The sequence below is a fragment of the Hippoglossus stenolepis genome, chromosome 20 (assembly GCF_022539355.2).
Source record: "Hippoglossus stenolepis isolate QCI-W04-F060 chromosome 20, HSTE1.2, whole genome shotgun sequence".
In the NCBI taxonomy this organism is placed as follows: domain Eukaryota; kingdom Metazoa; phylum Chordata; class Actinopteri; order Pleuronectiformes; family Pleuronectidae; genus Hippoglossus; species Hippoglossus stenolepis.
This window is the reverse complement of record NC_061502.1, coordinates 13,136,915-13,163,873: the sequence shown is the minus strand read 5'-3', so window position 1 is coordinate 13,163,873 and position 26,959 is coordinate 13,136,915. Positions and strand designations below refer to the sequence as shown.

Sequence of the window (26,959 nt, the reverse complement as noted above, 5' to 3'; positions counted from 1 at the left end):
CCATTTATGTCTTTAAATCTTTTTACTAGCTAACAGTGATGTGGACACTAATGTGATGCAGCAGTTTTGTGCCTCAAACACACTTCCCCAATAATTTTAAATAAAACCGATGACACCCAGAGTTTTCTCTATTATCTCTGCAAAATGTATTTGATGCTTCACACAATTTTTTACAACTCTGTGGAAAACAAAACACATGCAATCAGCTTGAAATGCAGTTAAATTCCATTTTGTCTTTTAAATATATCATCATCACTGCATGCCAAGAACAATTAGCTCAATAGGCTCTTTGCTCTTCAGAAACATACCAGATGCTCCGGAGTCTCAGTTGTAAAGAAAAGGCAGAAAAATATGTACTGCAGCTTCAATTAATCCAGGCTAATATAGTGTTAGCCTGTACATGGCATGATCTTTTAATCCTAATCTCACTTTGTTCTTTGATTGCAGAGGGCAAATAGAGTGGTTGAACTTCAACGTCCTAATCTTCTCCCATTTTTGATTTACATTATGACTAGAGAGCTGAAGCCACCATCAACTCGAGCTGTCACACGACTGGATTTCTTTTCCTTCTCCCCCACATATGATTGGCTGCCAGAGTCACCACAGCTTTAAGCCAGTGCGTATTTCGCTGCTGCGTGGAAAGAGGTAATAATTTAAGACCGGGAGCAGAAAGTCTTATCTAAACGCATATTAACTATGTGATGCAGAGATTGAGTGATGATGAAACGTAACGGAAAACTGAACATAAATTACACGCGTGTGTAATCTCCATACAGCTGCTTCAATAACCCGCTCTGGATTTATCGTAGTTGCGTTTACTCTGTGTGTATTTCAGTTGTGTGTTCATGAATTTGAACAAAGTAACTGTAACATATCATGTACATGAAATAGAATAGTATGGACAAAACCTTTTTGACTGCGAACAGAGAAAATTCTTGACTTACATTTAAACATAATTGATTCCAGTACTTTCACAAATGCATAAATATTATAATGTATCGTTGAGACTATTGATTTAGTTGTTCATGTTTTGACTATAAAGTATAATTTGATTTAAGATGTTGTTTTGGGAAAACTAGAATAGCACTCATACCTCCGCCAAGACCCAACAGTCCCTTTTTGAAACCACATTTAAATTCACTAGATCCAGTTTTGTTTAGGGATCTGCACCAAATTACACACTTTCACAAATATTACACACACTTGTGAAAGATCACTATGTGAAAGATCCGGATCAGCATCAAACGTTCTTCCCTGTTTTGTACCACATCCTTTTTTTTTTAATTCGTGGTAATCTGTCCAGTAGTTTTTGCGAAATCTTGCCAACAAACAAACAAACCCTACAGAGCTGAAAACATAACATAACCCTCTTGATGGAAGTAATGAGGGCAAAACCTCCTTGTCATTTACTATCTTATATTAAATCCATGTATTTTTGAAATTCACCTTTTAAATACACCCGACCTGACTCCTCCTTCCTGCTCGGTCTCAGGACAGAGGTGGAGAAATACAACTGCTTCCATGTAAATGTAGCCTTGTGGAATTCTGGGATTTATAACACCTAGAAAGAGAAGACAGGACTGAAAGATGCTGCAAATAAATCTCTATACACACAGACACACACACACACACACACACACACACACACACACACACACACACACACAGCCATGATCTATCGCACAGTTTCAAAGAACAGTCCCCCGCGATCACATTACTGCACCTCATGTGTTTCCCCTTCGTGAGGCTCACGGCTCACAGCTTGCACTGTGGTACAGTTCATGTCTGCATGTATGGCGCACATGTGCTCGTCGACTATCAGCCGTCATGCTTGGGTTGGCGAGCCGACATCCTGGAAGAGCAACGGAATAAAAGGAGGAGGAGGACATGAGAAGAGAGAGAGAGAGAGATCAGACGGAGAAGTGATGGAGATAAAAATGACAGATATGGTATGAGCGAGAGAGGCAGGGAGGCGACAGAGGGGATTAGCAGCGGAGCGAGGAAGACGTTCTTTCTTTTTTCCCGTGCTCTCACTCCTTTTGCGCTTTTAGTGTGTGTTCCTCGCACACTGTCGGCACTTTGCCTGTCACACAGCGATGAGCCAGAATACATCCTGGTCTGTGCGCCCTCCACGCTGCACGGCACATGTCTATAAACACACACTCGCACAAACAGGGACAATCCTCTTGACTTATGTAACTGCCTTTGTTGCACTATGCTCTCACTGTAGAAGCCTCCCTGTGAAGGCCTGTGCATGGTGTGTGATGTGATTGTGTGTCTGCCTCTTCTCCATCCTCTCCTCTTCTTTCATAACCTGTCTGGTATAATCCCAGCGACGGCAGGAACGAGGTAACGCACAAACACGCACAGTGGTGTTTGTCATTTCTTTTCCCGTTGCACAGATGGACGTGAGTCATCAAAGTGGTGGTTGTTGGAATAAGTGCATGTGTGAATGTGTCCATTTTGATTAATCCTGTCATTCAGACACGATATCTTCCTCTCTGGAGCTCCACGTTATTTAATCCAATTGAATGCATCATCTCCATGAATCCACAGTCACTCTCTTTCTATGCTTCCCAGCCGGTCTGTTCCCCGGCAGTGCAGCACTGTGTGTGTGTGTGTGTGTGTGTGTGTGTGTGTGTGTGTGTGTGTGTGTGTGTGTGTGTGTGTGTGTGTGTGTGTGTGTGTGTGTGTGTGTGTGTGTGTGTGTGTGTGTGTGTGTGTGTGTGTGTGTGTTAATCGGATGAAACTATCTCCATCATTACAACACATTAGTGACTTGTATTTGCAGCATCTAAGACAGATGCACTGTGTTTTATTACTGATTCAGCTAATAAGAGGGAATGTTCTGGTGCCTGTGGAAGACTGACATTTTAAAAGTATTGACATTTTTTCTCGTGCACTATTATATTCAACTATTCACCCATTCATTATTTTGTCCTGTTCACGGTGAAGGTTATACTGCATTTATTTACTTGAGGTATTTCCATCCGCTAGTGTGGCCGACCACTGGAAAAGAATCCCAACAGGTTGAGGTCAATTATTTGATTGGCCTTGAAAATGCTGTAAATATTCATCAATCCCTCAGACAGAGAATTTTAATGATTTTTATGAACCTTTTGACCTTTACTCTTGCATCATCATTTACAGGTTTACCATGAGGTAAGCAATACGACTTGCCATCAGATTTAATTGGTTTGCACACAGTTGGATTTGGCTTTTATCCTTTTACCTGATTTTTTTTTTGTGCCTTTTTAACAACAGCATATCAATAGTGTGACGACTATCCCGGTTTGGCTGGGGCCTTTCTGTGTGGAGTTTGCATGTTCTCCCAGGGGGGGGGGGTTGGGTTAATCAGAGACTCTAAACTGACCATAGGCTGTGTACCTCTGTGCTGGCCCTCCCATATACTGGCAACCTGTCCATGGTGTAACCAGGCTCTCGCACAATGTCAGCTGGGATTGGTTTCCAGCTGAATCAATGAGATGTGTCTCTTTTCACATTAGAATGCTGTAGCTAGATTAATACTGCAGAAATAAATATATAATCTCATCGCAGCATCTTCATTTGATTTTTTTTACATTATTACATTTCTTTGTGAATTTTTTTGCACCTTTCTTGTTAGAACTTTTCTTTTTTAGAAATTACAGATTCATCAATTTTACCAAAACGGCCGTGCGGTTAAGGTTTTAGCTTTTTGCTCAAGAACTCTTGAGCAGGGCAGATGGTTCCCAAGGCAGGGAACCTTGAACCTTATACCCCAAGTTGAAGGACATCTTCTCGCCTAACTGTGCCACCCCCCCCCGCCCTGAGTGTGCATGGGTGTGTCAAAGATCAGGGTGGAGAGAAAATGCAGATGCTTCACAAAGTGCAGCACAGCGGTGCCTCTATATCTGTGCGTATATGTAGGTGTGTGTGTGCATGCAAGTTTACTGGCAGCCTCCAGTTCAGTGCTGCGTACACTTGGCCCTCTGTCTCGCATTAATCAAAGAGCAAAGGACAGCACTCCGATTAATATTTTATATGCTGCATGACACGTTTGGCACCGTGCCCTCGTCCATGGGGCCGTTGGCGAAGTGACAACCATACAATATACCAGCGGTGTGTCTAATTAGTCCTGAAGCAGACACAACAGAATTCATAGCGGCAGGGATTGCTGTATAGATAACTAAATCCATCAGTCTTAATACCACCATAGATGCCAGTGTTTTAGGTCTTTAAAGTCATCGCAATGCCAGTGTGATGATCACATTTTTTTATATTTCATTAAGATTAAGATGCACACCGAAATCAGCAATCCACTTTGCTTTTTGGCGACTGTGGCGTCTGTTCTCCTCCTCCAGGTGAGTCGGTCTCAACAGTATCATCTGACCTTGTTTGTGTTTGAAGCACTAAATCGGACTGATCCCCCCCCCCGAACAGTTTTTAGAAAGTCAAACTCTATCCCATCTCTCCCACTTGCTCCATCTTTTTTAGCTGACAGGTACCTGTCCTTGAAAACTGGGCCTGGCTCTGCACTCACTGGTTGGTGCATTAAAACATATTAGCGGCCAGCAGTGGCTCATGTCCCGTGGTCTTAGCTTTTAAAAAGATTTGTTAGATATCACTCCCAGAGGGTGAATGTGTGATGTTTGTGTCGGGCAGGAGGAACAAACTGAAAAGCACACACACACACACAAACACACGGAGTGCATTTTGTTTGCTTTGGGACAGTGTTAATGACGAGGATAGCTCCAGGAGCAGGTTTCGTGGCTGTGTTGTTTTATGCAGTGTTTTCAGCTTTGTAAATGATGCACCATTCATGTTAGTGCTGCACTTATTTTGCCAACTACACCTGCCAATGCGAGGTACAGTGAGGTACAGTACCTGGCGCTGTTCTAATGAGATAAACAGACGTGTTTGATAGGAAAGCTCCTTAGTTTTGGACGCCTTTAATTGCCCGTGGAGCTCGACTTAAAACAAAGAGGCATGGTCTCACCAGTGTGAACGTGTTAAAGGTTAATTTGGCATCAAGTTTCATGGTAATACATTTTTTTCCTCCCTATATCACTTTGTGAAGGTAATACATAAAGCCATCTAAATGCATATGCTGGCTCCCGTTCGCCACATCCATTATTCATACGGGTGGAAAAACCCCGTCACAGACTTTTAGTCTTGCAGTTGCTTGTGTCTTCCTTCCCATCTCTTCATGCTCTCCCTCTTTTTCCTCCATCTCTCTCTTCTCTCTGTATATTGCCAAACCATGTTTCCGCTTAAATGATTCTCTCCCTTGTCATTTTAAATGTCCACTTGAGTTTCGTCTTTGAAACTTTGGAACTTTACTTTTTCCTCCCTATCATAGCATGATGGATTCTTTTCTTTCCGTCCTTAATTTCTCAGTTGTGTCAGGCAGACGTTGATCGTAACTAGTCAGAGGATGTTTATATTTTACATATAATATACAAGTAATTAATCCGGACGTGTCCTTTAAGCGACTCTCCCCATCTATCATATCCAATAACCACCATGTGTCACTGTAAAACATGGTGTTTACACGGTGAAATTGATCAGATGTCAAGGAGAGCTCTGTATCTGCTCCTCTCTGTGGCCCTGCTTGCATTAGATACCCTATTGTTTGGAATATCAGATTGTGTGTTTATGGATTGAACATGCTCTCTGCTGAGAATACACAATCCACTGGCAGCAATGGGCTGAACGTGTGAGGTGAGAGAGGGCAACGAGCTGTCGTCGTGCAGAGGAACTACATGTGACAGTGACGTGGTTCATGTTTCATTTATATCACAGATCTCACGTATTACATAAGAAAACAGAGGTGAAGTGTAGACACAGATCAAAAGCCATATCAATCTAAACACAACATAATTAGACGCTGTTTATTTATATGAATGTTATATTTTATTTATATGAACAGCATGAACGCTAATGTATGTACTGGATATGTAATAAGCCATTCATTATGAACACTTATTTAAAAACATGACGATATGTCAGTGTTGTTTTCATAGCTTGTTTCTGCCGCTTCCCAAGATGCGTGCTAATCAGTTAATAGGATTAAACAGCCAAAACACAGGAATAGGGATGGGAATCAAGAATCGGTTTCTAAATGTCAGAACCATTGGAATTGTACTCGTCTGAGTTTATCAATTCCTTTTATCGATGCTGGGATGTTTTTTGTTAGCAATGCACTGCAAGATAAAGACCTTAATTTTGCAACAAGAAAAAAAATGGTCAAAAGCACTGCTTCATTGCACAAAGAAAGATGTTGACAGCGCTTGTTGTAAAAATAGCAATTTCAAAGGAACAATATGCTTCAATATATTTCTCCCCAACATGGGCTGTTTTCCAACGGTGCAGCATGTCTGTCACTGAAGGTAAATATCCTGTGTTAAAACAAATGAATAAAACTACAATAGCCTTCCTTTTTTCACAACACAGAAAATGGATCAGGCATTGCCTAAGGACCAGAAATTAAGAATCGCTCTGAAAGCAGAATAGATAATTGCATAGTTATCAATAAAATCTCATATTTCCCCTTCCTTTCCCATGAAATGCCTGATTCCCAGTAGTTACACAGCTTTCCCTCTACTGGCTATACGGCCACTAGAGGGCTTTATCACATGAACATAAACATGTCTGTTTGGGGTATTTAGCTGGAAATGATGATGCTGTCTCACACGGCTGCGACATGCCACCAAACAGTAAAACATACCAATTGGTCGTAAGCTGCCTGCACCGATGTTATATGAGGGTTTTTTATGCTCTCCAGAGTCATGGTTAGGGTCAGCTACTGTCCTCCACGGGGCCACAGGTAATATAGAATCGACTTGGACCTCGCAGATCTGGTGCCCTGTGTGAGGGCTCCACGTAGCAAAAAAACAGTCGAAACTGATTATTTATTTCAGTTTGGCATTGAATCGTCCTCTATTCTTGTTTCCTGTGAGAAACACAGACATTGTCACTTCAAAATGGATAAAATCTTAATCCCTGTTTTCAGTCCTGGACGGGCCACAATAACATTAAAGAGACTTTTTCAGCAGAAGCTGCAGCCACTTGTCACTTGCCGAGACATTCTTGTGCCTCACTGTTGTGTCGGGCAGCATCGCCTGTTGGAGCATAATCCTTTAACTGGCTTTGCATCGCTATCACAACAGCAGAATTTATGATTTCTGTTAAGCCGTTGTCTGTTGCACTAACAGAGTGACAGCTACAGAGGCAAAAAATCACGTCATTCCAATCCAAGATTCTCAGGGTAAAGAAACGGAATGTGTTTTTTGCATTTCTCTCTTCCACTAATAAAGTATCTCTGTCTCTCTCTCTCTATGTAGCAGATTCATTCCCTTCCCTCTATTTCTGCCGCACTCCTTCTTCCTCCTGCCTCTTTCGATTTCACCTCTTCCTCACATTTTTTTTTGTCATCTCTCATTTTCGCCTCTATGCTATGCATGCTCTTGCAGCAGGGTTTGGCCACGAGCTGTTTTGCTGACTCTACATTTGTTCCCTCATAGTTCACCCCTTTGCTCCCCCCCCGCCGCTACCCTTCCATCTCATCCTCACTCCTTCTCTGCACCCATCCCTCCCTTTCTCTTTCCTGCCTTCAATCCACTGAATTTTCAAACCTCTTTTATTCTATTCCCCCTCCCTCTGTCTCATCTCTTTTCAGATATTTGCCTTCGAGTGGCCCGCAGTAGCCTCGGTGCTGAGTTGTCCTGCTAAAATTATATGATGTCCTGGATTATTAACACCCTACTAAAGGGCAGAGCTGGCCATGCTCCAGAAACCTACAATCCACATTATCCCCACAGCGTTGGGATGTTACACTTTTACTGGGTATCACCACTGTGCTCAGTCTCGCCTGTGCTGGCTCTGACCCAGACTAATTTATAGACAATATTTCTCAATAGACTTGTTATTCTAGTACAACTGGCCACATAGTTCTGTGTGTCTTAGTATAGTGCCGCACACAGGTCAGTGAGGGAGAGTTTAGCTCCAATTCAGGGGCTGCTTGGCCTTGGTCTACTCGGACCAAGCCTTTGTAGATCGTGAAGGCCAAACTGAAATGAGATGGTCTGGTCTATGCAGGATTTTCCATTTGCGCCAACAGCTTGTTCCACCCTTACAATTGCATCGTAAGCTACCTCGAGCTGCTCCATCTTTGCAGCCTGCATAGCTACCTCAATAGCATTGTCAACTCCATGCAATGAACCCTGGGATAAATTGGCTTAAGAAGGATCCACTCGTTGGACCCTTTGTTGCATGGGAATGGAAGGTTGCATTTGTTGGCAAAATTCAAAATCAGCCTCCAAAGGATGGGACCCTCAAATTCCTAAGAGGATGTTTACTAGCTTAGTTCCTTGTAATATTTTTATTCTCGAGCAAGAAAGTATTCAAGTGATACTCCAGTAATAGTCATCTCTGATATTCGTATCTTGTATTGTAAAGTGTCATTAAAATCATGCATCTCACATTTTATAGAGAATAGGAAACCACAGGTGGATTCATCAGTTTGCTGTGTCTTTTGGCCCCTAATCAGCCTCCTTCTACCTGCAGACCTTCCCAACACGGCTCATTTTTTACATGACTGTGGATTACCACAAACGTTGAACTGTGCACCTCAGCAAATGGCCACTGTCAAGAATGTCATCTAGATGAAGCTGGGGGACATGGGCTATAATGGATTTAGGTGTGTGTCTGTGTGTGTGTGTGTGTATCGTAAGGCTTTCCAAGGTGATTGTGTGGAAGCTGAGGCAGCGACAAATACTCAGCGGCCCCATCGCAGTTTAATTGTTTGCCTGCATAATAAATCAAATGTGTCAAGGGAGATTATTTATACAAGGACCGTGTTGAACAAATGAATCAGTAGTTTGCTCAACTCTAGGATTTTCTTCGCCGTGCGCACTGTAGCTATGTGACATTGCCTGCAGGTTGCACTTGTCTGTTATTTGCTTGCGTTTCAGTATGACAATGCTCGTATGTCCTTTTTTCATGCATGACTCTTGATATTCAGGAAGGAGCATGAATCTCATGGCTTCCTGGTGCTCCCTCTGTCATTGATGGATCTGGCGCTGCCTGAATATGTCGGACAGGGGAAGGGGGAAGGAAAACAAATTAACATGAACAAGCCATCGGGCCCGTTTACAGCTGCAATGTGGACATATCTGAAGCTCAGGGGGCAGAGACCTATGTCCAGAGAGCTGTTGTTGCTTGCAGCGTGCACCAGCACCTTGGTGCCATGCTAGTCATTGTTCTTGCTGTTGCTAAGCGACAGCTGTAGACCCGTTTAAAGCACAGTTTTGTTCCAAGTTGAGACGTTTTCAAATTTCATTGACCGATGTGCTGCTTCAGCAAAAAAGATGCCCTACCCTCTTTGTCCAGAGCATGTTTTATTTCATATAAACCAGGAAAACCATGTCAGCATTGTAAAGAGAGGTCCCTGGCGGACGCACGCGATACGCTTTTATCCCGTCACTACAAAAAAAAGTAGAACAGTGATCTGACGCATGACTGCCTCGAGAGATGTGTCCAAATGGAGGATTTTGGGCTGAACCGGCGAGGCTGTATGGGGGCTGGAATGTGTCATATAAAGAATATATTAATTGAAACATTAAAAGGTGTTAAGAGCATTTTTATTCCTGTGAAATGATGCACTTAAAAATAAAAAACTGTTAAAACATCATTAAATGTGCAAAGTCAGGGTTGGTGACAAAATGCTTGGTTAGGGAAGGTACGGAGCAAAGTGCTTGGTAATAGCTGAGTGCCGGCCGCGGTGCAGGGGGCTGGATCGTGGCCTGGAGGAATGGAAATGCGGCTCCCTCAGCAGCCTGTAAATGTGAAGCAAACAGCTGCAGGCAGCCGGAGGGAGGGCGGGAGATGGGTGACATGGGAGCGTTCAGGCAGGTTGAGGTCAAATTGGGCTGCAGCATTATGGATGATTTGTAGGATATCACCTCCAAATAGGTGCTGAGTAAGTGTGTGTGATGCGATGGGGGTTTGCAGGAACGGCAAGCCTGTTGTTCATCCATTATTTCCTTGATATACAAGACATTCACCTTTCCTCTTCTCCTCCTCAATTTCTGTCTTCCATTTCTTTAACTACTATCCTTGCAATGCCTTTCTTGTGTTCCCTCTTTTCTTCCGAATTCCGTCGCCTCATTCCTGTCTGTGGGTTCAGCGCAGAGCAGCCTGTGCCCCGTGGCCCCGCCCCGCTCTGTGGCAGGGTGATGTATGAGTGGCTGGCTTTGACGTCACCTCAGGCTGAACGTCATAGCAACCCAGCGCTCCCAGGCTGGCTCTTTTCTGCCGCTTTCTCTGAGTGCCTCTCCCTTCTTCCTTCTCCCCTTTATCTCCCATTAATCACCCCTTTCTATTTTACTATCTCCCCCCTCTGTTATATCTCCTGTTTCCTCTTCTCCAAATTCATTTCTTTATCTTGTCCATCATTTTTTTTCATTGCTCTGGCTCACGGTCTCTTGACTTCTTTGTCCACCCTCTGTCTTGAGCTTTCCTTTTTTTGATTTTTTTTTTGCTTAGAGCTGCATCCTCTCCTTCATCTCTTCTATTTATTCCATTCACAGATGTACAAATATACAGATGCATGACATGTTTGAGGTGAGCTGACAGGCAGAAAACCAGCCCCTCTCCCATGTGAAATACAGCCTGTTCCCTATTCAATTACACTTATCAAGATCAGCTCTATTCCTGGACAGGGTTTCATAAAACCTGCCGTCTGTTTCCCACCGTACCCGGCCAGTTCTCTCTATGACAACTTTGCTTTGTCGGATGCCCAGTGACTCACCTTTACGTGTCAGGAGAGTTGCCCGTGGCTTGTACGGAAATAATTTTTTTAAAAAGGAAGCAGCAGTATAAAAGTGAATTATCGGTCATCTTTGACTTCCGGAGCAGCTCGGGAAAATTTCATCGAACTTGACAAGACGTGAGGCTGACCCACTTTCTGCGTTTCGCTCGCCGTCTTCCTGTTTACTTGTCTTGCTGCTATCGCTGCCTGCAGTCAGTCTGTCCACTTTTAGTGTCAGTGCAGCGTGGTGAGTGTGGCGGGACAAAACGTCACATGTGGATCGACCTGAGGGCCCGTGGAGTAACTTTTAGTCAGGTCTGCAGTATATTTTTGTCCCGTAATATATTTTGCAATATGCAAAAACATAGGAAAACTCATTTGTAATCACTTGTCAATTACACTGTGACCATTGATGTGACATCTGTGTTCCCATCGTCTTCTTTCTGTTCCATAAAGCTCCATAGAATTCATAAAACGGCATAAAATTCATCCTCGTCGTCCAAAATGTTTTCCCCCCAAGGAAATATTGTGGTTAACATCCATTCAGTTAATTACATGTAAGCTAATTCACCTTCAATCAAGTATCATAAAAAGAAGATAACCATGTTTAATGTAGGTACTCCGTGTCTTCTGCCGTCCCCTGTTATGTAATCCCATGAAATATATTTTTGTTATTTGTTATTTTATCGTGTCAAAAAGCCAATGATGTGAAAACAACCCACAGAAATTGAAATTGTGTTATTTCCCACTGTGGCGTGAAATTGAGGCAAAGACGCACTGCCAGAGGAAACGTGTATTTTAAAGGAAAACACATTTTGACACAGCAGTGTTAAACCAGTGCCAGGGGTTTTTCAAAAGCAAATGTAAAAGCTTTCATGCACCGGGTAAAGACTGAATTACCATCAGATATGGAGAGCAACATGAGAGGCGATTAAATCAATAACACTGGGCTGTGTGTTTCTTTTAAGATGGAGTCTGGGCTTTTTTCTCGAGCAAAACTTTTTAATAATTATCATTTTTAAACGTCTCATTTGCAAAACATTCATTTACATCTGTACTGATTAATTATTTGTTTGTAAAAGTTGAACAATAATAAGTATTAATCAGTGACTCATATCTAAAAACTTCAGTAATTAGTTATGTAAATGAATGCATTTAATGACTTTTGCCATATTTTATAATAATTAAACTGTAAATCACTTCAATGAATGAACAGGAATTGACTCAATCCTTATGTGAACTCCAGAGATAATCCTTCTCACTTGTTGTCAAATTACAAATAAATTAAACTTTTAACATGCATTTTCACATTTTACCTCGGGGGGCAAAATAATTTGTTCAACAGGGTCAATAGCGTAGTTTATATTCAAATATAATTGAATAAAATTTCCATAAATTCCGCAGAAGGAAATTGCATGTTTCCAATAGATAACACTGACCCAGTCCCAAAGGAAAGATGATATAATTATTTTCATCTTGTGTTTGTATTTTTAGTGATACACCAACTTCTCCACCTCATCCGAGTGCAAAATCCTTTTAATTTCCAGTATTTGCACTGAGATTATTTTTTGCGCAAATTGAAAATGTAATGTTCTTGTGGTCGAACGCGGTCTATGAATGTGGCTGTGGTTTCTTTGGACTTAAGACAGAGCTTATTCTCCTCACATCGGAGGAATGCCCTCATTTCTATGGTAATTAGAATGGCAACATCCACTTGAAACATATGAACAAATGCCAGTATTTCCCTCTTTGATGGTGTGAATTGTATTTTGCCCAGTTGTTTGGTTTTTTTGTGTCGATGTGTGTGTGCGCGCTTCATGATTATATGCTTGTGGGATGGCCGCCTGTCTTCAGAGAGGAGGCAATATGAGCAGTTTAAAAAGCACAACCTTAAATCCTTTCCTCTCTCCTTCTGAGGCCCTGGGAGATTAGGTTGCCAGGCAACGTTGGGAAAGAGTTTTCAATTAAGTCACTTTGAGTCAGATGGAATGCGCTGTCACCGGGCCCAAAGCTCAGCTGACTAACACCACACACTGCTGCACATATGATAGTTATATATGAAAAGGATGCTCCGAAACTTTCTGTGAAGAGATGGAACCATATCAGTGTTTCCCGTTTATCATCTAGAGCGTGGCGGCCCGTCATTTTCTAATTTGTCCCACCACAGTTTCATAACGAAGCAAAATCAGTTTCACACACTTCACATAATAACACATGAGATCTCTAACTTTGGTGAGTGAAGTGCAACTTGCAGCAACTTGTTTGCCCCGTGCACGCGTAGACTATTGCGCTACTTTAGGCGCGTGCTGTGGTCCGTAACGTTTTTCCCATTCACGCAGGCTGTCAGATCTCATAGCTCTTGCTGCAGTTGTGGCATGCGATGCAGTTCTTTGTCCCCGTCTTTCGGAATCTGTTGCATGTGTGAGTGACCTTCGTACCTTTGCGCCAGCGTTACAATTGTGGATTGAAATAATTCTGTGGGAAACACTGATCAGATGATGGTTACTCTCCTGAACAACCAGCACAGATTTATTAGAAAAACTGCAGGATTTTGTGAGTTGATGACGTAAATCCTACGCCTTCGTAGACCATGTAGACTTTTCCTGCCCTTAACCCTCCATCATTAGCTATGTTGAGCCATTGCACTTACTTGTCTTTGGCTGGGGGTCGAGATCCTGGGATAATTGCCCGAGAAGGATCCGCCCATTGAATCTTAAGTTGCTTGGGAATGGAGGGACTGATCCATGGGAATGGAACAGCCTGGTTGTGTTGCTGTGACATAAACAGTCTTCAAGGATGTGGACTTTGGTTTTGGACACAGCTGCAATGTCTAAGAATAACATCAAGCATTAGCAAAACAGTTTGTTGCTTTGCTAGAGACTTACTAGTAAATGCAACATTACTGTATTTAACCGGTCTCTTTCTCTGAAGAGTTTACAGGTTCTCTCTCTGTCTGCGTGGGTTTTCTCTGGGTACTTTCTCCGGCTTCCTTGCACAATCCAAAGACGTGCAGATCAGGGTCAGGTTAATTGGAGACTTTATTGACAGTTGGTGTAAATGTAAGTGGCTGTTTGTCTCCGATGTTGCCCTGTGATACTCTGGCGACATGTCCAGGCTGAACCCTGCCTCCCGCCCAATGTCAGCTGGGATTAGCTGGGATTTACACCCCCCCACACACACACACACACACCCCCACCCCGAGACCCTCAAAGGCTAAGCAGTAGATAATGGATATGTTATAACCTTCATCTACAATGATTGACTCGTTGATGCTCAGAAGTGGGAGTCTTGTGTTTTGGCAAACAGCAATGACACAAGCACCATTTTCTCTCTCATCACTTCCCCTTTCTGAGTTTAGAAACATAATTAAAGCTTTTAGATGTAGCATACAGTACATTATGATCCCCATTGAATAAGCTGATCTAAGCTTGCTCAGTGTCCCTTCACAAGACTTTGGCCAGCAGCAGTATCCTGGAGGAGGGCGGGCGTACTAGGTCAAGTGAGAGTACTGGGTCAGCACTGGGGTCCTCCGTCCTCATCCGCTCGCTGGCACAGGGATTTGCTGCGTGCTTTGCCTCTCTCTTAAAGTCAGAGAACCTTTTGTTTTCCAGTGTATGACGCTTCAGTGCACCAGTGACCTCTTACTCGGTATGTTTCAATTTATTTGAGACGACGCTGCTGAGACCTGCAAACATCAATATTCTTCGGTGAACTTCCTCTGCATGTTTGTGAGGAATTTCTGCTGTTTATTTTGAGAAATGTGTCTTGTGTGTGATATTTTATGAACTCATAATGACGTGTGTGTGAATGCAGAACAAAAAATACAAATATGAGCCTCTGGCTTTTTTAATTCTCTCCCTGTCTCTCTCTCGCAGGTCAAGGAGTTGATTTTAGCTTTCTAGGAATTTCCCAAGCTTATTCGCTTCTTCCTCTCTCCCCTTTCACAAATCCAATAGTAATGACTGTATATTGACACTGTTATTTTCAAGTGGTCAGCTCGGGTTTATGTGTTCAGGCATCGTTGACCCATGTGCTTTGGTTACTGTGGTAACACTCGAGGCATACGTGGCGCACTGTTGCAGCGTGGAAGCAGATCAGTGAGCTGCAGGCTACATGAGGACGGTGCATCCTTTCAATGTTCCTGCTGGAGAAATGACTGGTTCACAGCTTCTCAGGCACAACTAACAATGTCAGATATGGATGAAGCTGATGCTCATAGAGCGAATTAAAGGGAAATGATCCTCTATTGGTGTCCAGGATACAGCTGCACTGGAGATGCTGATCATCACCGACTCTGTGTTGGTGTTGTTAATTCCCCCAGACAGTTTACCAGCTGAAATCCGGGGTTAGGATTAGGGTTAGGGTTAGGGATTAGGGTTATTCCTTTAATTGAGTGTCCAGAACGTTGAGGGCAAAGGTTAATCCACCTGATGAGTTGAGGGGCAGGTTTTGCAGGCAGAACAGAGACTACTGTAATATTCTGATAGCTGATTGGAAGAAAACCAGCATGTCCTTTGAGAAGATGATGGTTTAAGATCGACCCAAAGCTCTTTGTGTTGAAGCTGAAGGTTGGATTTACAGCCATGAGTCTCTCAGACTGAGGTTCAGGGCTTCAATATCACATGTAGCACCTCCAAAGTAATTTACAGAACAAATGAGATATTCACCATTGTTAGATTTTTGATAACAGGCATCTGAAAGAATGCAGAACCAGTTTTCACCGTCCTTTCAGCTCTGTTCCAGGCTCCACTGACTCCCGAGGGAAATATCTGGCTCTCTGTAAAGGCTCCAGTGTGTTCACCAGCTGGTCGCCAAGTGTGTGTGTCTGATGTTTGGGACTGGGCAGAAAGTGTACAGCGTTTTTTTTGTTTTTTTTACCCCTCTTTTTGAAAACAGATGAAAATGATGCTGATGAGACTGGTGAGAGTGAATCCAGACCAACACACTGAGCTGAAATATGCAAAAAAGCTGCTGAGTCAGGCGATATTTCCCTCAGCCAAGGAGGTGATGTTTTCATCAGCAGGATTGCTCAAAAACTACTGAACCAATTCCCATGGTACCTCTTGGAGGGGGGTGGGGCATGACCCACAGAAAGAAAGTATTACATTTTGGAGCAGATCTTGGCATTTTTTTCACTTCGTCATCGTGAGATTGAGCAAGATATGTACTCTCTGAGTGCTCGTCTTCTAAAGATATGTTTTCAGGCATTTTGCTTTTATGGACGGGACAGGAATGGGAACGGCATGGTGCAAAGGGGCCGGGACAAAATTGAACCTGTGGATGTTGCAAGCCTCCGTATTGGGGCTGTGCTTAAAGCTGTCATGATCAATATTCTTACTGTTACTTATTGGGACGAATCTAGAAAACTTGGGCACTCTGATGGGGGGGCGCCCTCTCCGATTTCCCCTGTAATTCTCTGGAGTCGTTCCTACAAGACAAGAAGAATATCGATTGTAACACCTTGATGTCGAATATGAAATAAAAGCCAGGAAATGAGATTGGACCCAGTAAGGGGAGAACAAAGGCATAAAAACAGTTTTCTTCAGTTTCAAGGTAAAATGAACATATAGAAGGACGTGTGGCTGCAGAGAAACGAGCTCTGTGTGGTGCAGACTGTCTTTATCCACTGGGACGGTCACAGCACACCTCAGGAATGGTTACACACATTACAGCTTAATAAATTACACAGTGTGTTTCTGTGGGGCTGATGGAGCAGTCTGCGCCGCGGGAGAGAGGAGGACTCGACTGTTGACGTCTGAATTAGATTCTTGGGGGGGAGGGCTCTGCTTGTTTTCTTGTTGCTTCCATCATCATTACCCACAGTTGATGGGGTTTCTTTCTGCGTGGATGTAAATGCAGAAGTTCATCCTGATCAATCTGTATTCATAAGGAGCTGCGTGTCTCTGTGTTTCAGCTGGAAAGCACTGTAGGCGATTTACAGTACCTGGTCACGTGCAGGAACACACACCACCTCGTGCCCTTATATACACACACACACACACACTTATACACACTCACATATACACTAATTATGAGTAATAGTGTCGCCCCTGGGGTGTTATACCTCTATGTGCCCCCTGTATGAAAAACTGTCACCCCCCACCTCAGTCCTGGGAGTCACGGGGGGGAATGAATGGATATAATCAGTAAGCTCACCTATTCACTCTTTCCCGGAAGAGGAGCTCATTATTCTCTGTCGCTCCTTCCTCCTTTCCTTTTTCCTCTCCTTCCTTTTTTTTTCTCGACCAACCTCCATCCTCCGGCCTGTTCCCTCCGTCTTCTTCATCTTCTTTCAGAGTTATCGATCTCTCAGCAATCTCTCGTTCTTTTGTCTAACATGCCACTTTCTCCTGGATAACAGCCGTATTCCCGAGTCATTATGAACACTTGAATTGCACACACTGTTTGGTAATTGGCCCCAGTGTGCCTACAATTTGAAGAACCTATTCTCAAAAATGCTTAAAACTGCAGGGCCCATGAGGAAAGTCAATTCGAGTTATATAGCGTCAAATCAGAATAGAAGTTATCTCATGTAGACCCATACAGCAAAGGGCAGACACATGGTGACAGTGGCAAGAGAAAACCCGACAGGCTGGGTTGACATAACGAGTTGTTGCATAATTACAATATTTTCATCCAATCGTGCTTTCAGGAAAGAAATGGGATGTACGGGGCATGCTGGGGTTTCTGAAAGGGCACATTGCTGCAATGTGAAGAGCCTCCCTTGTTGTTGGTGATGAATATCTTCAAGCTCTGCCGGTAGACCATAAATATGTCACCGTGGATATTCCATTTTCCTTCCCAGTAGGTAACCAGCTAACAGATGTCACGACCTTTGAATCGGGTGTAGCGAGGAGCAAATGACCTTACAATGCTGAGGCGCTTTTTCCTGGGCACCGTATTTGCCAAAAAAAGAAAAGACATGTGGTGGAGTTGTAATAACGGGGCTACACAAACACAAAGGCACTGCTGGTCCTGGTGATACATTCCCTGTGTGTTGCGATATGGTCCTTGACAGAGAACCTTTCAGTTTTGGCCGTCCAGGTGTGGAGTGTTACTGTCAGCACGAGAGCGGAGCTGCCGTCATCCAGCTGCAGTTTCTCATCAATGAGGTAAGTTTAAAAAACATAAAATTCTCTCATTGCTCACTTTCTCCAGTGATATGTCTGCTCTCACCAGTGAATAGCGCTGTGTTACAAAGACGGGTAACTCCAGGGGTAATGGTGTTTTAAAAAAAAAAGTTCTTATTCTGCTCTAGTGTTCCACTTTAGTCTGTAGAAGGACCTGCGGGCTGATTCATGGATGTTCATCCCTGGTAATCGCATTTCCACCCGTAAAATGTGCAAAAAAAATGGTTCCTACTGTGTGTGCCGTTGGAAGTGAGGCTGGATGAATGATCTCAGTGGATGTGTGAAATAGCTCAGCTGCCTTATCTGCTCATCTCTCTCCTCTCGTTCCATGTTTAACACAGAGAGCCGTCGCTGCCGAAACGGTCATTTGACCAAATTCCCCTGGATTCAGTAGAGCTGGGTAGTGGTTCTTAGTAGTTTGTGAGTACAGAGGACCACTGTCTTCTTAGCATTAAGATTTTAAGACTGTACTGAGGACTGAAAGTTGGCACTGACAGTCCGCTTTGTGCTAATTTTAGACATGTCATTGCTGCTTGTATTAAAACATAAAATATTGATGCTTCAGGAGACGTGATGACCAGGAGTCAGGTCTCATGCTTCTGGTGAATCGTGATGTTACATGGCATCACGATTTGCCCCCCCCCACCATCTGCATAATGCACGCCTAGTGGCTAATCCGACACGCCCCCTAACAAAGCCCCAGGTAAAGCGAGAGCAGAGGCCGACATTTACCACACGCACTGGAAGTGGTTGACCAATCACAACAGAGAGGGCCAGCTGACCAATCAGAGAAGACTGGGCTTTATCAGGAGGGAGGGACTTAAAGAGACAGGAGCCAAAACCAAGTGTTTGAGACAGAGGCTGAAAAGAGGAACTGCAGCAAGGAACAGTCTGAGGAAAGTGATGTGTTATCTGAACATTAGAGCAGGAAAACCTTTACAAGTTAAAACCCAAATAAAAATGATCAACCCAAATGTCTCCTTTACATTTCATTAAATGAAAATGTAAAAATTCTGTATTACTCAAACCAAGAAACCTGTTCTCAATGTATTTCTGCCATTTTTTAGTCAGACGTTCTCTTTGTAAAACAAAGAATGAATAATGACAATTCATTCATATCCAGTATATAAACAAACTATTATTGCTATTAACAAGGACTTTACACGAGGAATACATTAAAATAAGCTGTGGTCATAGTGTAACACATATGTGGAAACCAATAACTCAACCAGCCTTTATTGAACAACTGATAGATTCCGATAAAATACGCACTTCTCTTCCTGTCGCATTGTCAAGTGTTGAGTGACAAGCTGGAAACTTGTATTGAATACAGACAGCACTTTCTGATTTATATGGAAAAGAGCAGAGCAGAGTTTGACTTACTTTTTCTGACTAACTTTATATGTATGAGAAATTCAGCATTTCATGGTCAGTCGTGTGTGTCTCTGAGTGAGTGTGTGTGTGTGTGTGTGTTAGTGACTGTGACTCAGCAGCTCAAACATACCCTGAGGGAGAGGGAGAAGGTTTTTAGTGCCTCCTACATGCACACATACACTCATATACATCTAATGAATCATCATCGCGACCTGGGAGGAAGCTGCCTGATTTAAAATCCGCTTCCAGAGAGTGATGTCTGACTCATGCACGTCAGAAACAAAATGTGCGGTCTGTGGATATGCGTGTGGACATCTCTGTCGTTAGTGCCTGCATGTATTACAATTATAATACATTTGTTTTTGTTTTATTATAATCTTTAATCTTGAATATCAGATTAAACATCTCCTCTGTTATGACAGGGAGCACTGGTGAGTGCTCTGGCCGATGACAGCGTCCACCTGTGGAACCTGAGGCAGAAGAGACCGGCCATCCTTCACTCCCTTAAGTTCAACAGAGAGGTACACACACACACACACACACACACTAAAGTGCAAATGATGCGGAAGCCTTCAGAGGCGATGTGTCCATCTTGCTGCCACTCTCCCTTTTCTTTCTCCCTCTCAGTTTGTCCTCTCCCTCCTCAATTAGGCTGTCACACTCGCTCTGGTGCAACATGAACCGCGGCTCTCGGAGCAGGGGGCAGTGTCACAGTTTGCCGCCTGTGTGTGAATGTTAGATTTTTTTGCCGACTGCCACGCTGTATGCAAGCAGACGGCGTTTCGTTTGGCGAATGTGTCCGTGCGCCTGCAGGACAGTGCCCTCTCTCTCTCTCTCTCTCTCTCTCTCTCTCTCTCTCTCTCTCTCTCTCTCTCTCTCTCTCTCTCTCCGTTTCTATCTCCGTTTCTCTCTGTGTCTGTTTCTCTCTCTGTCTGCTGCCCTCCAACTAAACACTCATTCTTTTGGGTCACCCGCTCTGCCTCTGAGGCTTCCCCTACACTGGGCCACAGGTGTGAACCCACCCGAGCACCTGAAGCTCTTCACCAGCAGGATATTACACACAGACGCACAAACTATAAACAAGCAATTAATATCCGCAGCTGCCCACACACACACTCACAGGGAACATAAATACACACACGCTTCCGGATGGTGACCGAGTCTGTAGCCCATTTTTATTTTCAGGAACCATTTTACAGGTGATTTTATACGTTTGAGTTAATTAAGTACTTACACACCATGTATTATTACTACTAATGTTTAAAAGCACATCATAACGTTTTTAGATTAATTCCCGTCCTTTGAAGAAACCACTAGGCTCTCTTGACTTCAGTATGCTGAAGATGATTAACCTTCAGAGAGTCCAAACAAGCTTGTGATGAATTTCTCCTCAGCTTTAACACTTTGCTGCCTTGAGTAGCGTTAGTGTCTCATCAATATCACTAAAGTACATTATGCCTGCAGGGTCATTTTTTAAATTTCTTCTTGGTGATGAACGAATTGATGTTTGGCTGACAAACTATCAACGTTATTTTACAAGCACGCGCATCTACACGTGCGCAGGATATATAATCTTTCTTCCTTTCAATAACTTAGCAGTCAACTCTCAAATTATATTTTGACTGTCCTTGAAGTCCCCAACGCTGAGTTAATAACTGCTCCGTCTTTCAGTATTAACATGATGATAACAGAATTTTGCAATAAGTCAGCAAGGTTGCAAAATGTTAATCATCGCATAGTTAAAAACATGCAAAACAGCCAGGAAAGCTTATGATGCATTCTTTCCAATATCAAATGAAGATCAACAAAAATGCTAAATCACTTCACCTCCGGGAAGTCGCCTTCCAATGTCTCCTCCAATCACAAATGCAGTGATTACCCATCAGACGCAATCATATCACTGGCCACTGCTCCGTCATCGTGAAAAGTGGTTCACGGGTTAAACGTCACGGCTGATGATTTGTGACAACGCTGATGTGATGGACAGGTGGCCAGCAGCGACTTTCAGGGCGGGTTGTGTTCTTACGGAGGCGCTTGACCGCCTTTGACATTTAGAAAGCACCGCCGTCCAACGCAGCGACCCTGAGACACAGCATCTGAAGAGGAGCCGAGCGAGGGGGCGACAAGACGGGGCGGAGATGCTGCAAAGCCACTACAGACATTAGGGAGAGGAGAAGAAAGTAATGGCAGCAAGTGGAAGAAGCAGAAAATGATGCTTGTTAGGTAAAATAGATAAAGAAGGAAAAAATAGAAACTGAAAAGTTGAGAGGACGGAGAAGGACGATCAGTTGTAAGTCTACTCTTCAATCCCTGGTTAAAAATTCACGAGGACGAATTCAGCCTTTCGCTCCTCATCCATACATAATATGTACGGACTGGACGATTAGAGGAGAAGATATTGACACTTAAGAAATAATGTTCGGCCACTTACAGCGGTTTTTACCTGAGGGCTTTGCTGTCTCACATAGTACCAGTCTCTGCTTAGTCACGTAAGCAGTCAAAGCACAGGAGCGGTGTCGTGCTGTGCTGATCCGAGAAGTGAACGTGATAAAGTTTCAGTTTGAACGTAGCGACTTAACTTCACACGATGATGTTGACGGGCTTCAAACTTTGATGAAGTGCATCCAGACCTGGCCACCTTAGGGGCTTAGGAACTAGAATGACACTCAGTGGAGGTTGGAGCAATTCCACACATTATTGTCTTGCTCCTGAAGTAGAGATATCAAAGAAAAAAGGGAGGTGGTCTGATTCCCTCAATGATATATTCGTCATAAGAAAGAGTTGAGGAAAGTCCTCCACTGAACAAATTTGGCCAAATACATGAAAGTCTGCATTAACTTTGTGTGTGACTAATTTGAGTCCACACCTCTTTCATCTGACTCGGAATTGCTCCAGTTTTTGCTTCTAATGAATTTATTTGGGCTGTTAACGATGATGTGGCTTTGCTGATTCGGTTGTGTAGAAGAAATCCTACCCAGCAACCAACCTCTCAGTCTTTACCTCTTTAGTCAAGCAGAGAATATGAAAAGATTTATATATTGTTTGCAGATCAACACTTTGTGAAACACAACTGCTTCAAACTTAACGGGACCATCAGGGTTTTGTTATGCTCTTTTCTTTTCAACCTTCTTATCACACAGTTCAGCAAAGTGTCTTGCACTCTGATAAGCTTATAAGATCTCCGCTGGCTCCGAACGCGGCAAATATCGCTTATCTCAGCTTTTTTTGTTTTTAATTAAATGTGCGCCCAGCTCTTGTTGTCCCGATCAAGACTTTTTAATACAGTTGTCAAAAGAAAAACCCATGAGGTTGCATTTCCAAGTGGCTTTGAGAAGATCATAGTTCAAGGTTAACAATCGCTGTAGAAGGAGTAGTGGAGATTTTAAGACCAACAGGATTGAAACTGACAGATTTGTAAAAACCTCTAAGGGTCTGTTTCGTCGAGCACCACCTTTGCTGCTTTGTTTCTCCCCTCTCGCTGACTGTTTGTTTCAAAGCTTGACTTTAACTTGTCAGGGTGAAGAGGACAGGGCAGCCATTTCCTGCATCAACAAAAGCACAGTCACCCAACCAGAACTGCAGCGACAGCTTCCTAACCGGGTGCAACAGAATACAAAGATACAACAGCCTGGCACAAGCCAAATGAAGCGCTCGTGTTTAAACTGACCCAAATACTTCAAGGTACATTATTAACCACAGAGTTTGTTTTTGTTATCACATAGATTTAGATCTTTTGCGTCACGTTGGCGTCTGTGTGGTCGAGCATTAAGACTTGAATCATGGGTAAACAGCTTCCAGTCTTCCAAAATAAAGCTACACTTGAATCATGCTATTCAACACATTAGGCTACTGCTCATTTGTTTGATCCGTACATGATAAACAATGCAAACATGACAATTTGTTAATTTACAGCTGGGAGGGTCACAGCTACACAAGAGATTGGACCCTCAAGCAGTCCAAAACTGGCAAACACATTCAATTATGAACAGGCAGAGACCCAACAACCAAACAAACCAAAGAGAAATAGTCCATGTGGTGATTTTAAAACAATCTTAGAACATATGTAACAACTGTTGAACTCAATGTTCAGAAGATTCACACGTTCAAGGTCGTGAAAACCACATGAGGTCCCGTGTTCGTGTGGACTCTTCTCGTTAAAACTGTAAACACGCCTACTAGCAATTTAGTAGCACTTAAAAGGCACTTACTTAAAGCACTTTGTAGTTTGGCTTTCTTGAAGAAATTGTACTTTCTTGATTCTTGTTATTCTGGGTTTGTACCCTCGTGGTTGAATGCACTTATTGTAAGTCGCTTTGGATAAAAGCGTCAGCTAAATGAAATGTAATGTAATGTAACATAAGTGCGCTGACTAGTGGTAGCGGGTGGTATTGATTTTCTCATCTTACCATTAGCCAGAAATTGATTAAGTGTACTTAAAAAAATTTTTTAAACCTCTTCCATACATTGTGTTTGGGTGACATTCACATGGATAAAGCTCTCTTGCTAACAGCATCTTTCTTGAAGCCAGCTAGCATCAGAAAAGATTAGATTAGCAATTTAATTATAAAAGCACTTTCACTGTTGACAAGGACGAAACAAAAAAAAAGAAGGTATAATGTCAGCACAGGCCCAAAATGCTGCCAAAAATTCCTCCAGTAGCTTTTACATTTTCATACATTTATTCTCTAAATAAATAAATAATTCACCCTTTAAAGTCTGCCCATCATCAGGACCCGTTCCAAACTCCTCCGAACAGATCCCCACCTTCCCCACCTTCTTTCCCCCCCACCCACTGCTGAGAATCATCGTTTGATGGGTGAAAGCAGCGTGGCGGAAAGCCCTCCCAGCGTCAGCATCCATTCACATCAGATCACAGGCTCTAGGAGAGAGGAGAGAAGGGAGGAGAGGAGGAGTTGAGACAGACTGGGCCTCAGCCAGAGAGCGGTGAGTCAGTCTGTGGGCTGGAGTGTGGGGATGCAGCGAGCGCAAAAAAGAAATCCTGTCGAGTCATTCTGGCGTAGGATGCTCTCGTCACCTCCCGGCCTCACAGGAATGCACTGCAGATTCGGATGCTATCGTCAATGCAGGGTGATATGATGGGAGATAATAGGTGGGGGGGGGGGGCTAGGTCACACCTAAACCCACCACTCACACAAATGTGTCTTGATCTTTTGAAGGAGATTTTGTTTATCGGAGCAATAACTGTGTGTTCTTGATATATTTGGTTTGAGTTGCTTTTATCTCTCTGTCTCTGGAACGACTCAGTCACGTCATGCTGATAATCAAACAACATAAATCTCAGGTTTCGCTTAAGTATTTTTGAAGACGGCACAAAAAAGCTAAAAATATCTTCTCAGTACTTTGTCGTCGTTGGTACTGCATCAAGCACACGACTGAAAATGGTTGATAAAAATGAATTATTCAGCAGAGCGGAGTTTACGCTGAGATATTTCACTGAGTAAGGTTACTTCAGGACTGTTAGGATTATAACCCCCCCAGAATCTTTTATTTTTTTATTTCTGTCTCCCTTTTTTCTTCTACTTGACCTTCTAACTGTAACAATGCATATATTAAAAGAACTGTGGGGGTGAACCAACGTCTACATTGGTGTAATTAATGATAAAGGCACATACTTTAATTCATTTTTGGAGGCACACCCCTGTCTGTGTAGCAGGGGGGGTGAAAGTGCTTGAGAGAGAGTGTGTGTGTGTGTGTGTGTGTGTGTGTGTGTGTGTGTGTGTGTGTGTGTGTGTGTGTGTGTGTGTGTGTGTGTGTGTGTGTGTGTGTGTGTGTGTGTGTGTGTGTGTGTGTGTGTGTGTGTGTGTGTGTGATCAGATTAGATTCCTCTTCACTGAGACCCTGTAGGTAGATTGGGGTCTCTGTTCTCTCAGATGGATGTTGGATGGAACTTTTTTGCTGTTGGTGCCTGATCATCATTGAGTTCTTTATATTGTCTTCATCTAAATATTTGCTGAAAGGCATATGTTCTCTTAATAAATGCAAAATATCTGTGTGTTCAGATTATTTGAGATGAGCAGCTAAAATCGTAGAGGACCAAAATAGGCTGCTTTGATTATTATACAGAAAATGACAGCTGTTATAATTTGAGGCGCTGCAGGGAGCTGGGTCTAAATTAAGTTCCTGGGAAGTAGTTTCCCTTTCGAATGACCGAAGCAGAAAGTCCCTAAAAGGAGTCTGTGTCGATAGAGATCCTTCAGAAATTAACCCTAATTCTCACTTAATTTGTACGTTCAATAAATGTTTTAATTGGGAATTTATGGTCTCAATCGCTAGTTCCAAGTCTTCTAAAGTACGGCATGATGTAAATTATGGTCCCATTTACATCTGAGCATGGATACGTGTGATTGACAGCTAGTACTGTCCAATGGGTGCAGGTCGCAAGTGTAGGCGTCCTGCCCTCCTCCAAATATGGTTACTTCTGGTTTAAAAAAAACAAGATGGCGCTGAAAAAATGCAAAACTTTGAGGCTTCAAAACCGCAATTTGGATGACATCATGCTGGGTTGCCAATTGTTCATAATCAATATGATACAAAATTCTGATAATTCTACATGATATTAAAATGATTCATGTTATATTATGTCTGTGATTATTGTTTTTGCTGACACGCCTTTATTAAAGGACCCAAATCATCTTTTTTACACCACATTATTATGAAGTCAGCCAGTGAAGTGGTCGGTGCATTGCTGAAGGGCGAATTACAAAAAATCTGTTCAGTGAAGGAACCTACCACAAGATAAAAGCAGTTTGGATCAAAGTTTTCAAATTGATGATTTTCTTATTACAAGCAGGTTCATTGTGGCAATAATTCTCTTTGATGGGAACATCACAGAAAACCCTGTTTTACAAACGGCGATTTTGTAAAGTTTCCCCTCTCTCCCCAATTAATTTGCAGTGAACTGTGCTCTCATGCAACTATAGCCCAAAGTGCAGATAGCCTCAGCGTGTTGTGTGTGGCAGGCATCTGTCATTTCCGAGGCAATGTGTTTGGCCCTGAGCCTGCAAGCTGGCAGCTGCCTTTGTGTGTCGTGACCACTTGAAGCTGGAGATTTCACCAGGAGACTCGTGCGTGCACAACAAGTGTGAACTCGGCGAAACGCACGGAAGTACACAAACACTTGTATTTGCATGCACACGAACACACACACCAAAGAGACACACACTCTCACAAACTGCGAGCAAATTTGTATAATTATGCTCCCGACACTGCCTCTCAGTTGGCCCTCAAATACTGGCTCTCTGAACACTTAATCATCGAGCTTGCATGTGCACACGTTCGCCGATCACACATATATGCAACGTACATTTACATACAATGCATATATAACTACACTAATTCATATCTGCAGCTAAGAAGCACGAACGCAAATATACAGTACACACGCACATTACAAAATCACATCCATGAAAACTAGCACATGAACACACTCCAGCCTCATATACATAGACAAGGCACATCTGTTTGTGCAGATGGAAAAAGGACATTAAATCCAGTCGACAGTCTGCCTACTGGATATGAGGACGCCACAAGTTGTCATGAAAAGTCATGTTGCTCTTAGTCATCTTGCCTGGTTAAGTGAGTCTGTAGTGTGAGTGTGTACTCAACTGGCCATGTTTCAGTGAGTCGGCTCATGCGACACTGT

The 26,959-nt window shown here is 43.0% G+C and overlaps 1 protein-coding gene across 3 annotated transcripts in view; it reads left to right on the top strand.

The window, feature by feature from the left end:
• The window catches only part of stxbp5a (syntaxin binding protein 5a (tomosyn)), an 88,752-nt gene that overhangs the window by 15,686 nt on the left and 46,107 nt on the right, over positions 1–26,959 (top strand). For all 3 annotated transcript variants that reach the window (XM_047338166.1, XM_047338165.1, XM_047338164.1), the window contains exons 4-5: positions 17,823–17,904; positions 19,719–19,817. In XM_047338166.1, coding sequence (XP_047194122.1) covers positions 17,823–17,904; positions 19,719–19,817 — 181 coding nt within the window. The remainder of the gene's footprint in view (positions 1–17,822; positions 17,905–19,718; positions 19,818–26,959) is intronic.